We start from the raw sequence: 15,147 nt of genomic DNA on the forward strand, positions 1-15,147 counted from the left end.
TGCAAAGATTGCAGCCTGGCGATACCCTCTGCAGCAGTGGGTACGTTATGCCCAGGCACGTTTATACGTTCCGCATTAGTCCACTCGCATCGACTAACCTTACAGCAGCGGCAGCGGCGGCAAAATCTAATGACAACATTTCCTGAATTCTGTACCGGCTGACATTCCACCTGCAGCGCCATACGCATCTCTGCCTCTACATCCACGTGACTACGGAGCTAATATCAGCTTCTCAATCTGCAAACCACTGCACTCGACGGAAAAATTTCTATGATAGGTACCTACTTGCGGTTTCCAGTCGGCACTCATGCTAATATGCGGATAACCTCGCGCGATTCAAGATTCCTCGATACAATTTGAAGACGCGGTTATTCTTGATGTATACCTGAGAGTCGGTCCGGAGGGAAAAAGCTAATATCAGATTGTATTCATGGCCTATTTTACCGTGAATCATTGAAGCATTTGTAATACTAATCGCGGTATGAAATGTAGGGTGTTATTGTTTGTCCAGACTAGCCTTTGACTTCGACGAATCCCTCGTTAATGATCTACTAAATGTGACCAAGATTTCGACGAGTAATCTGAATCCAACCGTCCGATAGGTATTCGAAAGAAGCGTTACAAAATCTAGAAACACGAGGTCAAACGATTATTCAAATACAGTCATTTCATGGATGTACACCAAGTTCTTCAACTCCTCGAAGTTGTATTCAACCTTGACCCTCATCATCCGCCACTCGAGCTTCGAGTACCCATTTGTAGATAAAAATGTGTAGAAGTCTGATCCTAGTCCGAAGTTTATTGTATCATCGGCTCTTGGTCTGACTTCGCAGTATCTCAAATACGTGGATAATGTTATCAGAGCCGCGTTAAAAAACCCAATCATGAGTTGAAAGGTAAAAACCGGGTACCAAAGCTTTCAATATAGCATTTAATAAGCATCTAAAGAGCACTTAATTATGCTATAACTCACCGTTGGGTCTTTCTAACGTACGTACAGTTTGGCGTATAAGAAATTTGTAACTTCGAGCAGAACATCCTGGAGGATATTGCGACATATGCGTCTTACGTCACGGCGTAATGTATTCCGAGATGATGCTCCCAAGCCGGACGCCGAGCGATGAATAAACGAACTATTGAGACGCGTCCATTACGTATGAACGCATACTAAGGATTTTGACCGAGTATAAACGGATTAATTACCACCTTAAAATGAATAATAATAACAGTGAAAATTAGGGGAAAACTGTCGGCTGGAATGGATGTTGAACAGTTATATTTACACATGTACGTACGTGAATGCGTTTTAAGAGAGGAGAATAAAACTAATTGAGGAAGGAAAAAAAGAAGAAAATCACAGGCAGAGAATCCCCCTTTGAATCTCATTCCTGCGGATGAAAATGTTAATTACCTCGCGTAGTGTTGGCTCGAATCGTGCCCAGCGCTTAACGCACAGAAGTGCAGTTTCAAAGCAGTATCATTGCCGTGAAGTAATAAATTGTGGTGAAAGTAATTACGTTATTTGCAATGTAATTATTACAACACCTCCGCGGTAATTTATAAGAGACGAATATATTGCGTTATCGAAATAACGGCGGCGGCCGTCTGGGGGAAAAAAAATGTAAATTAAAAAATTTAAAAATTAAAAATTGAAAAAGAAAGAGTAGAGGAAAAAAATTCCTGACAGTACTGTTAGATATTAATTATAGCTATTTACGCGGTTATATACCGTGTGGGTCGATTGTCGGATGAACCTTTACACCTGGCTTCATATATACACGCCAAACTCTAACGCACACCGCGTCGTTAAACGTTGAGCTTGGTTATTAGCCGGTGCCCGGCGATCAGAACCGGGGAATTTTCATACTGATTTGAAATTTGAATTATTACTATTTTATGCACCCTGCAGTTTAGAAACACTGGACATCAATCCATCGGGGGAAAAATTCCACGGTGAAAGTCGACTGGCACGCTAAGAAAATTAAACTTTTTTCCCCTCACTCTCTCTCTGAGATCTGTTATACTCTTCTTTCGAGTTTGTAACGTATATATATCGTTTTAACACACGATCATCTCGGCTAATTGCGCGTATCGTAGAATAAATCATCGTAGAATAGAATTTCGGCATTGGACGTCATTGCGCAAGCGTTGGCCGTGAGTGGCTCACGTCACAAGCCAATCAATGTAGCGTCATATTTATATCAAATTGAAAAATGGACAAGGCAAAATCAACCCACCGCCTATCGCGTCACACTCGGAACTTCCTCTTGATTTATTCGTCGAGCAGGCTTATCCGGATTCAATTGGTCTCGTCTTGAAAAAGGTCGTCGTACCATCGCCGAGCGAGAGTCGGTCAGACGTTTACTACACGCGTCGAGAAAAGAAAGACCGGCTAACCGAAAGGTGTGATAAATAATCCCGCCAGCAGATTCCAACCTTGCATCGGTACATGAAAAAAACGGGAGGGAATTTGCTACTTCGACTCAGAAACGAACCCCCTCGCTCAGTTTTCCATTCAGGAAAGGTCAGAAGGTGGCCGCGAAGAGTTGCGGCTGAAACGGGACTACATGACACCGGCGAAGTGGTTGTTTGCTTGGATCAGGATTGGTTTCGCCGCGTTGTTTCTACGCTGGCCAAAGCTGGTCTAGTCGGTTGCTGAGAAACTGGAAAAGCAGTCCCATTAATATCTCCGCGGACGTGTTGCGCCGATGAACACTGGCTGTGCAGTGACCGGATTGAAACCTGCGGAATCGCGGATGCCTGGAACCGTCGGGGTCAAGGTGCACCGGCGGGAGTCCGGCAACGTAGAAATATTCATTATACACACCTTGTCGCCCATCTCCCACGTAGCCGACTCTCTTACGTCGTAAATTACTTTGTCGATACCCGTTAGTCGCCCCGCTAAAACATGATTACGATAATTAAACGCACTTCGGACGCGACAAGAGTCGTCTGGATGAAAAATCGTCACTCGGTTATTTCCGCTCCGCGACTTGAGTTCAATCCGTCGATTGATGAAAGTCCACCTTAGAAGATATCAGCCTTGACAAGTTTGAGTAGTCCGAGTGACGACGGCGGGGTCACCGAGTCGGTATCTCTTCCATGTCATGTAAGGATCACAAATCCGTAACAACGCTTCAAACGAACCAAATAACTCACTTGGATCACGTCTTGTCCTTCATTCCATTCCTCTCTTTTCAAGGCAAGGCGGATTCAGCTGTAACGCTTTCGTCGAATGATGAACTTACAGGAACAGGTGTACGCGAGTATGAATGATTAACGATGACGGCTGCAAATATCAGCCATACCTCGAGAGAAACTTTACAAATTAACACGCGAGTACGGGGTCGTCGATAGGTCAGAGTTTGAGCGCTGACAGGTTCGCACCTTCCGGTCAATTTACAGGACTCCTTCGGACCTCGAATGCCACTGGTGAAGACTTTGATGCCTTCCGAACCCTGCACAGGGACCTGACAACAAGAATACCTTCATTCTCATGCCAGCGAGGCTTGTACGGTGGAAATTGGCGAAGGGGATAAAAATGAAGAGGTATTGTCCAGGCGACTTCAGACATCACGTAAGTAACTTCAGTCATATGAATCACAGTCAAGTTCCTTGTACACTCCGAGGGGATAAATCCTTCTTTAAACGATAGTTTCATGCGTCGTGCAATGATCAATCAATTTGCAAAACACTTTTGTTGCTATGGTAGAACCAGTATTTTTCGTTCTTCCACGCACCTTGGAACAGAATAAACGTTACAACGACCAATTCTGACTATAAAGCGTATATATGTATGTATATATGGCTAGGTAGAAAATTTTCTTTCCGATGTTTAAATTTAATTACGAAAGAAACGTCGATCCGCAGGTGCATCCGCAGTCTCCGCGCAGCGTTCTCGAACTGCACGTGCATGGTAATGCATACGTTCTCTCTTCGCGGTTCCCGGTCCATCATTCTTTGTTATTTCCTTTTTCTCCACGTCGTCGGACGCCAATATACCTATAATCCGCGCGGGTCGGTGTATCATAATTTAGACCTCCCCTGTTTGACTGACGGCACGTGAAAGAATAACAGATTTCGTCGGCAACCTGTGGTTAAAGAGGGGCGCGTACCTAATTATGATTTGGCAGGGGAGTGACGTGGCCCATACCTCGCGCGAAGTTCCCCTGGGAGATATTGTAATTTCAGATCCAAGAGGAGCCGGCGGCAGTCTTTGCAAGAATTGAAAAGGTAATCGTCGCCATTTGTAATCCAGGTCGAGTAGCTCTTCTTTGAAGCTCCTTAGCGGCGCGTTTTCACAATGCGCCTGCTCAATGGTCAAAGAAGTCTCAGTCTGTACGTAATTCGTGACTGTGGTTTTGCGCCCTGGTTCACCGGTGAAACTCGTGTTTCGCGAAGTGGTCGGAATCACATCGAGTCTCGGGTGGAAGACGCTCTCATTACAGTTTCGAACGAAGCAGGGATCGAGTTGTTTCCTCGTTATTCTCACCTCCTGCATACATTCATTTTGCAGTTCATCGATGAATTTCTCCGACCACGTGCGACGATGAATCAGCAAAAGGACTCGAGTCTCTGGATAGTATCTGCCCTTTCATACTTCCTTGGCTCTACGGCGCCAGGAAAAGTCGAAAGGCTGCCTTGACAGGTCGTGTGATTCCTTTTGTCCATGTTTATGGCCTCGAGTCCCCGATGGCATGTTATTACGAACCCCTCTCCGGTGTATCTATTAATCGATTCTAATATGGCCACGACGATGAATTAAACGAGTGGGCGAGTCCGGATAGGTTATGCCTATTGCTCGGATGTACAGATATTATACGAACATCGGATGCTATTGTCCCGTTTGTCTCTGCAGGACCACGAGGGTACTCTGAGCCTCGTATCAAACGGTGAGATCCTTAGTCCGATACCCGCGAGGAGAATCCGAGTCCCGTTCCAAAGATAGATGGACATAAATTTGCGTCCGGTATAAAGCTCGCTACAAGCCTTGCCCATACCTGCACCACGCGCAATCATTCATGTTAATTATTCAGTCGATACTTGGATGGTGGACTCGCTTTGGTTCGTCGATCGCAAAGGACTGATCGAAAAATCACCACCGTCACTCGACCTTCTCGAGGGAACTTCGCCGTCCTGAAGACAGGACGGCCAAACCGGGTTCATCCGGTCCGCAAAGCTACCTTTCGACCCGGCGACTGCGGGAGCGACCCGGAAGACTTGAAGGACGTAAGTAAGGAAGACGGAGGCTGAATAGTGGTTGAGTACCTGGTTGCGCCGGGTGAACGCCGAGCGAATACACTGTGACGTTAATTACCACAAGTTGATTAAATTTCACAGCAGTCGGTGGTGATCGGCGGTTGTCTAGTGAATAAATAAACCAAGAGTTGAGTTGTATTTTCCTCCACCTCCTGCAGATGAGGCGCAGGATGATCGAAGTAACCGACTCCAAGCTCTATTCAGAATTTTCCTAATCACTCGAACGAATGGTACAGTAAACCAAAGTTGTGAGAAAGTATTTGCACGAATGGAAAGGCACGCGGTTCTCCAGCTCTCCTGAACATCACTTGGTTCGCGTCTCGATTCAATCGTACATATCACGGATGAAACAACGAAGAGTTCGATCCGCCGTCTTCCATTACCTGGACCACCTTATTACCCCGTTATTAGGGCCTCAGTTCCATTGGTCCCAGTTCCATCATTGCACGGTACGAAGTGCACTGATCATCACGGATCGAAGGATGTACCGGAAAGATTCGATCTCGAGAACGGCGCATCGATAGCGAATGAAATTGGTAACAATCAGAGAAGTATTTGGAAGAGGGTCTTCGACTTTTGCAGAACTGTGCGCGCTGGATTCACGCACTTTGACCTGACTGCAAGAAGTTAAAGAAAAATGGCGGAAGAACGATACAAGCGACATCGACTTCATCTTTCCATAGATTTTGTGAAGCGTTTCCTGGTTTCGCCGCTACCAACAGTGTCCAAGAATCAGAGACCAGCGTCGGCAGACCTACCGAGGACGGCGTGATTCGGAAGCTGGTAATAAAAATCGCTACTGCTGTGCGGCGCCCGTTGATGTTGCCCGAATATTAACTGCATATAATATGTCCTCTGGGGCTTGGGCTTGGGCTTAAGGCCGTAAAGACGAGGCCCGGCAGGTGCGGGATGGCGAGTCGGATGATTGATGAAGGCCAAGGCGGTGGGTCAGGTGAGGGTCAAAACGGCAAGTCGAGGCGCCCCTGAAGACGGAGGATGGAGAACCAAGGCGTCATTTATCTCGAGGGCAAGGCTCATTCGTTCCCACTCGTTTGGCAGGGCGAGAGGTTTTTGTGCATTCACGCAGTCTATGGATATACGCGTAATTGACCATTGACTGAGGCGTAAGCCAACACCATGGGTTCGCTATTTTTTTGGTTTATCCTGTTTACATTTATCCTCAGCGCTTGTTTGTCCGCCGTTTTCTCTTCTACTTATCTTTTTTTTTCGCCCATAAACTTGCCTCGCGCTGTATGGTATACATATATACACATATGGCACAACGCGCTTCGCTGTAACGAGATTATTAATTCCATCGTTTATACCCTACTCGTATGAATAATCGCCACCATCTGTTCCTGGCTTTCCGACTATTTGTCGACCTTGAATCACCTTTGCGTACTCCTTCACGATAAGCCAAGCTTCGACTTGGAGTCCGATGGACTTGAAGTCACTTGGTGACCTCGAACGGGTTCGCAAACTACGTGATTTTGACTTGATTCGAGGCCAAATTCGAACCTGACCTAAAAGATGATCGACCCTTTGAAAGCGTGGCTCGATCTGCGGTTGGATTTTCCCGGAGTAAAGCTAATTTGTGGCCTCGTGCAGACTGCGCAAAACGCACACCGTATTTATATACGTCGGAAGCAGCCGAGACGCGTAATTCTCGATTCGTCCTCCTTCGTCCTTTTTGTACGTAGAAGGAAAGCCGCGTCAGGCGAATACTGCCCGAAGCGCAGATGGCTTCCGAAAAAACTTGGAATTTCTCGTCACCCCCCGCGGTTCGTTGGCGAGACTTTGAATCGAGCCTTCGATCAGCATAATTGCGGTGTAGAATTATCCGATATTCCCGTCTTCGAAATTGGTTTCAATTGATCGTCTTGACGTTTTGACGCGTCGGAGAAGTGAAACCACACTCGGTATTATTCTGCTCCGGTGGCGCAATTTAACATTCCGAAAATCGTTCGCGTCGTTTAATGACTGGATGATGGATGACACAAGTGTCAATCAGTGGTCGTCCCTCTATTCCCCACCGAAGAAATCACGTTTCGGCAAAGTCAGTCCCGTTAGTGGGTGAAGCTTTTGACGATTCGTGACGTGACGCGATTCGGAACGGGATTGAAATTATCCGTCACATTTCGTCTGCCCGTGCAAACCGAGATGAATTTAATATCCGACGTAATAACAAGTGTCTCGATTCCTTGAGTGCTGCCAACCGATTACCGAACAATAACGATCATTTATCATCATCCAGCGATATTATTATCGGCGAGCCGATGCTATTCCGACTTTATAATTTCCCCGATTCCTCGAGACGTCGGCTAATTCCCGTTCATTTCGGTTTCGTGTTCCAAGCCGCGAGAGTATAAAGAGGTGGAAAAAAGCGGTTGACCGATAAACGCGAAGAGCATGATCGCCCAGCGGCGAGAGAAATTTGCGATGTGGGTATTTTTGAGATTAAATAATCGACCGCATTAGGCCGAATATCCCGAAGACCGGTGCATGCCGGGTCGAAAAATCGGCGGCGTAATCAGTGGTCGTCTCGAGCTCGCGACGGCTGCAATAATCTCCGGTATTTTACACTCTTGGTTGAAAAAAACAAGAAGAACGGGAAAATTGAATAAAATTAAATCCATTCGGCGGCACGAGACTTCTCGGATACGGGCTCGACATAAGTCCCGTCACTTTTTTGAAAACTTTCAATTATCGTTAATTTCTCGCGCCTTTATCCGACTAATTGATCTGTCTTTTACTCGCAACTTTTCGCGGCTTGTAAATTGTCCACCGCTGCGTCGAGTTTGGATTCATGACGTTGGACTCCTGAGGTTGATAACTCGCGATTTGCACAGAGCTGTGTAAATTGCGAGTGTATCTATAATGGTAGCAATTTCCTGTACAGGAGATTCCGATGACGGAAGTGGTCGACAGCTTCGACGATCTCGGCATTGCTCGCAGCGTCTAATTTGCGTGCAATTTAAACGCACGTAGAATGCATTACGTGTAAATAACGCGATGATCGGTATAGCAGGTATCGCATGTATGGTCGATTCGCGGCGCAAAATGTCTACGAACTATCAAGCTAGTCAATTTTCGATGACACGGTAGCTCAGATGTCAGACTGCGTTTAAATAAAGAAACGAACGTTATTCTCCGCTCATTATCGTCTGCAAAAGAAACGAAATTTCCGTTTCGCATCCACTGAATTCTGACCGAAAACGCGGGGGCAAAAATAAAATAACGATAAAGAAAGTCGAAAGAAAAGCTCGACGACGCTCGGGTCGCGTAGAATATATTGTTACAAGTGCGATATAATTTCAGCCGCAGCGGCAACGCGGAGCGGTAAATGCGTCAAATAACAGGGTATAAAAGCTGTGTTATAATCGTGCATGAGAAAAACACGAACATGCTGAAGAAGCGGTAAGCGAGACTGAAAAAATGAATAGCTAACGTGCGTTTGGTTTTTGCAGGGTTGAAATCTCCAGCTTCGATGCGTAAACAAATTCAACGCCTAGATCGTTTCGTTCGTTTATTTAGTTACCTTCCGTTTTTCGATGCTCTTTCCTTATTTTGCGCATTTGAAAACGAGCCGCGTTCATTCGTCTAGTGCAAATGACGACCGAGGTAATTGAATAATCGTTTATCACACGCCTCGAGGTATTATCGGTATCAACTCACCGTGAATTCCGTCGACGCAGATGCTGAGGTCCTCCCTGAATACCGGAAGTTTCGGACTGCACTGGCAGGTGTGGGAACTGTTTGAAATTTGAATCCCGAGGGAAGACGGTGCCAGGAAGATGGGACTCGCCGTTCTGCTGCTGAGCTCGTCGCACGTCTCGGTTGAAGATTCTGTAAATTATACAAGGAGGGGTATAATTAACGAGGAGGATACCAAACGCCGCTGATTGATAAGAATTAATCAATTAGATCGCGGCAGGGAATATTCTTTAACAACCTTGTAAAACAAGAATTTCACAATGCCTAACGAGAATTAATCCTGACGAATTGATCCCCTAAATAGCTCCGGGCTTATTGTTAATCATACGCTCGGCTTATCTTCTATCATACGTCTCATCAAACACCCCGTCTGCAGTTTCACGTTGTGCCAGATGTCTAACCGTACATTCGGAATGCTGGGGATTTACGTAAACGAGGGAATATCTTCGTTCATCGTGAATGCACATTACGCGCTGCGTAATGTTAACTACAGACACGCCAAGTCGAAGATGCGCGCTTGAACGATTGCCTGCAAGCTGTGCATCACATCATGTATTCTAACCCCGTCAGAAATTAGCCCCATCTCTCAATCCACATTTTATCATACAGCGCTGAATAATGCTTAATTTTCACTTTTATCCTATTCGTACACTGAGAAAAATTTTATTTGTCATAGTAAGTACAAAAATTGAGTAAAACAGGTATCGTTAAAAAAAACTGTTTGAATATTGTTGGAATTACGAAAAACGAGCTACGCCTAACCATTTTGGTTATTGCAACGCAAATTCAGTTTCTGAGGTTTTCTCTACTTTTTTAGTTAAACAAGGCTTTAACGTCAATTTATCGTTGCACGAGCGTTAAATTTTCGCAACAGTTGCAAGAAAATGTAGCAACAGCGATCGTAACGAGAAAGAATAGTAACGGATACTAGACTTTCCGGTAACAGCAGGAAAAGTAATTTTCATTTTCTACCTAGAACTATATTTTTCGATTATGATAAAAAATTTCAAAATAGTTAAAGACTGAGGGGTAACCGGAACGACAAATTTCTCTCCGTGTAAATTTGAAAAAACAAGTTGTTCTTGTTTTTGCTGGCCGAAAAATCTGCAATTTTCTCTGCTATTATATACGTGAAAATGATTGGCGTCAAATGATTTGCAACGCGAATTCTTATTTTCATCACAATTTTTTTATTCTCCTCGAAGAACGTTGATACCAACGAACTCTTTGCCTCTTCGACGAATCTCTGACCGTTTTGCACGTGCAAAAATCGTTTGATACAAGAGAAGCTTAAGTAGAGAAATCCTATATCGCATGCTTCTGACATTGCAGAAAAACAATTACACATAATACAGGCATGAAGTTATACAGAAGTAAGAGTTTATTCGCGCTGAGCCTGATTTCTTTTCCTACGTGTATTATTTTAATTGCTGGATATTTTTCAAGCCCATAAAAAACTTCGTTGCGTAATTAGTATTAAGCGTGGAAGATCGCGTATTTAATAATTGTAGACGATATGGGTGGAAAAAAAATTAACGAAGGAAGTGGAATTGATTTGTGAATGGTCGTTTAATTACGCCTACGACATTTAATTATAGGGCAAAATGCCGAACAGTGATTATAAAATTAATCGAATAATGATCTAGAACCAGTTTACAAGGAATTCTCGTCGGATCTGTTTCGACTAACGTCGGCACGCGGAGATAGATTCACTGCAGGTAAAATTGAATTTCATGTTACAAGGCGGAGTCTCATCCCCAAAATAACTAGCAATTAAAACACGCGGCGTTCGTTATTATTTATCGTATTCGCGTGACCGAGGAACCCATCGAATCCTGTATATAAATGAATACCCGTCAAAGAAAACACAACATAACGTACGCTGAGACTTTGCCGATTGCTTCGTATCGCACGAAAAGAATATATATCGAACTTCGATGAAGATATGAAGGTGATTTCGTATAATTTTTAGCAGGTACGCGGAAACCGTTCGTCTTATTTTTATACGCCAATTTTATCGCCGAGAATTCTGTAATTAAATTCGGCGCTGTTTAACCGATTGCAAAAATGTGTGGAGCGATAATTTCGAATTCGTGATTATACTCGCTTACGTTGTTCAAGTACACCGTATTTTTATTTCTAATTACTTCTCGAGATTTTCAAGTCGGTTGTGTAAAGTCAAAATAAAACGTGGTATTATCGTTTTTTTACAAAAAAAATCAAATAAATAAATTTCGACGACGTTGACTGTTGTAATTTGGCAGTTGTTCGTTCCACCAGAGGGAATATGGCGTCACCCGCATAACGGCTTTTTTCACGGTCACACCGTGCCGATATTTTATTGCATACACTTTGTTTTTCAACACTTTAAAAGCATTTTAAAGATATCAAGTTGTAACGGGTTAAAACCCGGTACGTATAACTCACACGATTCGCGCCGCAGACGGAGGTGAAAAAAAAAAAGATTTATATATATATATTTCCTTAATTGATTAACGTGAAAGAGGTGAGACGAGACAAACGCGCGCGGTATGAAAAAACAAGTACGATTATAAATCATCGCGTGATAATTCATGCGAAAGAAGATCTGAGTTAGTTTTTTGAGTGGTTCTATGAAAGTTTAAAAAAAAAAGAAATTCGCCGTGGTCGCAATTTTGAACAAATATGTATAGAATATTATATTTACGATTCTGATGAAGAAAACCGTAAAGTATAACTAATCAACGAAGATTTGATCCTTGAATGAATTGTAAGAAAGGTTGTTTCTTTACACTCATAATATTAATTACAATACATTGTTAAACCTGATTTTGGGCAAATTCCGTAGTAAATCAAATTTGCGTATTTCGTGTGACGTCAGAGCTCCGTTTACGGAATTTCGCCACGTAAAATTTTCAGTTCCCGTATAAAATGGAGCAAAATCATGATCCGAATGCAGGCACAAGCAGGTTTAATCACGCTTACTGTACTCGGACAGTACAGAGGGTATTACTTCATGCACCGGCATGATCTGTGGGAAAGGGTTAAACCGAAGTGGAAGTTCCGTGTGATTTACGCCGGAGCTTATGTGTGGATAACAAGTAAGTTGAATATACATATATATATATATATATATACCTAGAGGCACATGCACTCTGTAGCTATGAATAATATTACGGCGCGGAAATTTTCTTACGGGGCAAAAATCTTACCATCTTCGGTTATATAATATACTAAAATTACACGCCGCTCGCGAACGGTTTACACACTTGCGCGTAAAATTCTCACGTACACAATACACGTGTAATAATATCTGCAGGTACACCGTTTGTTTTACGCGATTATTTCCATACCGCAAATCGCACGGGAATATGGAAAAGAGTTGGAATTTTTTCTCCTTCTTATTCGAATTCGCTCTCAAATTGCTGAATGGCTGCATTTACAATATTTGCATTTACAATATATGTATATGCATACACGTAACTGTCCCGCCTCCGGCTGAAACAATTCACCCTATTTTACCCCAGCTACCATCTTCTTCTTTCCGTTGCTCTTCTGCGAACGCACTTGATTTTATAATACGGTGAATCGATCGGCGGTCTGCTTTTCAGGAATTCGCATTTTCGCGTTTTACAAATGATCGCAAAGATTCTCTTCTCGCCTCGACTTTTTTTCTATACAATACATTTAATTTCTTTGCTCAGGTTTGGAAAATTTTAAGAATAAGAGATACGAAAAGAAAAAAAAAAAAAAAAATCCCGGATCCAGTTAGCGAATTAATTAATTATTCAGGCCTCGTCAAACATATTTTATCGCACTGATCGTCCGAGTTACTGCAATTTTTGCAAACCTTATTTTTTTGTAATCGATAAATCTGTCGACAACCGCAATTTAAAATTTGAAATATATCGCGAGTTCGAATTTCACGAATATTTTTAGACCCTTAAAAAATTTGATGATATTTGGAACCATCGTGTGCGCCAAACTTCAAACAGGTATCCGCGATTCGTTTTCTTTGCCTACAATTAATTAAACACCGTGACATAAAAGAGCCGAGGTGAGAAAAATATCGAAGAGCGACAAACGTCGTTAAACGGCGGTATTTAACCGGCTGCAAGACGCGTACCTTGAAAATGACTCCCCATGGACAGAATAAGGCTTCAGGAATTGCTGTGGCGTATACGTGCAAGTTGTTCGAGATATTTACGATCGAGATGCGACTCTCTAGGGAGGGGAGAAAGAAAAAAAAAAAAAAAGTAAAAAGAAAAAAGAAAAAAAGATATAAGAAACTAGTTCCCTCCAGGAAAAATACTTTCGAATAGTTGGAAAGTATCGTCCGCGCAGAGAATATACGCGTCTATGTGTATGTGTATTACTACGCATATACGACGTGAATTTCCCCCCATATAATTACCGGGTATGGAATATTTAAGTGTTCGATACAGTCCGGCGCTAGAATAATGCCGGATTTTCTATCGTTCGATCGTAAATGCGTAGAAATAAAATTATCGCCCTCGGTTATAAAGCGTGAAGATGTTTTAGCGATTCGATCTAGGCCATCGGGCCATCGTCGGTTGAATGAAACGTTTCAGAGATCCTGTAACCACACGGGTGGGTGAAAGCCGATTTTGTGACCGAAAATGAAATCGGTAATTTTTTTATTCGTACTTGGCAGGCCAATCGTAGATTATTCTTTTTTTTTTCGAAAAAAATCGAACCACGTTTTTCTTTCAGACTGAAAATTTGCCGTGAAAGTACCTCTCGAAACTCCGACAAATTTGAATAAAGAAATTTACACATTCTCGGTTCAAAGTGTAAAAGTAAATGAAAATAATTGCAAATAATTTAGTTTCATTTCAGGGTCGAAGATTCGACTTTAATTTTTATACTAATTTAATGAAGTCCGTTAAAAGAGAATCGTACTCACCGTCAAGGATGAAAATGTCTCCAAGGGGTTCCCGGGTGAGCGAAATATCCTCGGATCGCACTTGAGTCGTGATGAGGTTGAAGCAGCCGAGGAGGATGAGGACTAGGAGCTGCATTTTCCGCTCGGCATTATATTCTGAAAAAATTAACGGTTAGCCTGTAATTATCGCGTCACGCACGTGTTTACTAAATTCAGAAGCGAAAGTACAATCTTTCATAGCTCCGAATTGCAGGCAGACGATCCTCGCCGCTCTCGTTATATTTCCGTTCGCAGGTTCGCGTAAGGATCGACATTGCTCGTGATGAGAGCGCGCCGATTTCTTCTTCGCAATTTGAAATCCTTGAAACGATTACCGCACGGTAGGACTGCGGGTAATAATTATTACGCAATCAAGCCGCGAGTTCAACGATCCTCTCGCATTCCGGCTAAAAAGTTGCCAATGCCTGATGGGAATTCATCCGCAGGGAGTAATCAACCTTGACTATGATTATATAATTATCCAGCACCTTGGCAGCCCGCGCATTGCTTACGACCCTCCGTTTTTCGATTATTATTCCAGATGTACGAGCTTTCTGTTTTTTTTTTTTTTCTTTTTTCTTTGTTTTCGTTTGTCTTGTTTTTCAAAAAATCAGCAACCGTTCGAAGATGAGATTCGATTTTTTTTCCACTCACAAAATACACCCACGTTTACTTTCCCGCAATTGAAAGGGATGATGAAAAAAAGGCTGCAAGTGCCGTTTATTTAAAAGGAAAATCGCCGAGGAGGGCTGATTGAGTTGGAATGTTTCCCTGCAGTCGTAGAGTTGTTTATAATTTTTCTTCGACATCTTCCTCCTCGCGTTTTGTCTCATAAGGCGTCGCGTCGTCTCGTCTTTGGCGTCGGATGCGGTTTTTTCGCGTGTATGCACAAGTCGTTTCAACGGCCACGCAGAGTTTCCGGCATGCATTTTGCGGTCTCTGCGGTTCCGAGGACGTCGCGTCGAGGAAAGGGACGCGTAGCAGATGGTTAGGTGCCGAGCACCGCGGTCGAAAAAATCACACCGACGGAAAAATATAATTACCTTCTAAACGGCACGTGCTGTCCGCAAAACTGCGCGGCCGAGCCGTTTACGAACAGGTTCAAGCTCGCGCACTTTATACTTCCGCAAGCGAATATCCGCCGATGTTACGCATCGCGATGCTGCTCGCGTCGGGCGTAAATAATTTTATGTTGCATACTCTTTACAATATCGTCTCGCACGTGAAATGTAAATCGATTCGTGGTGGTA

The 15,147-nt window shown here is 43.3% G+C and overlaps 1 protein-coding gene across 1 annotated transcript in view; it reads right to left on the bottom strand.

Moving 5' to 3' along the window:
- Positions 1 to 15,147, bottom strand: part of LOC124296796 (uncharacterized) — an 81,026-nt gene that overhangs the window by 16,160 nt on the left and 49,719 nt on the right. Inside the window, exons 2-3 of the mRNA XM_046747150.1 lie at positions 13,880 to 14,014; positions 8,935 to 9,105 (exon numbers count right to left, since the gene is read on the bottom strand). Coding sequence (XP_046603106.1) covers positions 8,935 to 9,105; positions 13,880 to 13,994 — 286 coding nt within the window. The 5' untranslated portion in view covers positions 13,995 to 14,014. The remainder of the gene's footprint in view (positions 1 to 8,934; positions 9,106 to 13,879; positions 14,015 to 15,147) is intronic.

Source organism: Neodiprion virginianus, chromosome 1, assembly GCF_021901495.1.
Source record: "Neodiprion virginianus isolate iyNeoVirg1 chromosome 1, iyNeoVirg1.1, whole genome shotgun sequence".
In the NCBI taxonomy this organism is placed as follows: domain Eukaryota; kingdom Metazoa; phylum Arthropoda; class Insecta; order Hymenoptera; family Diprionidae; genus Neodiprion; species Neodiprion virginianus.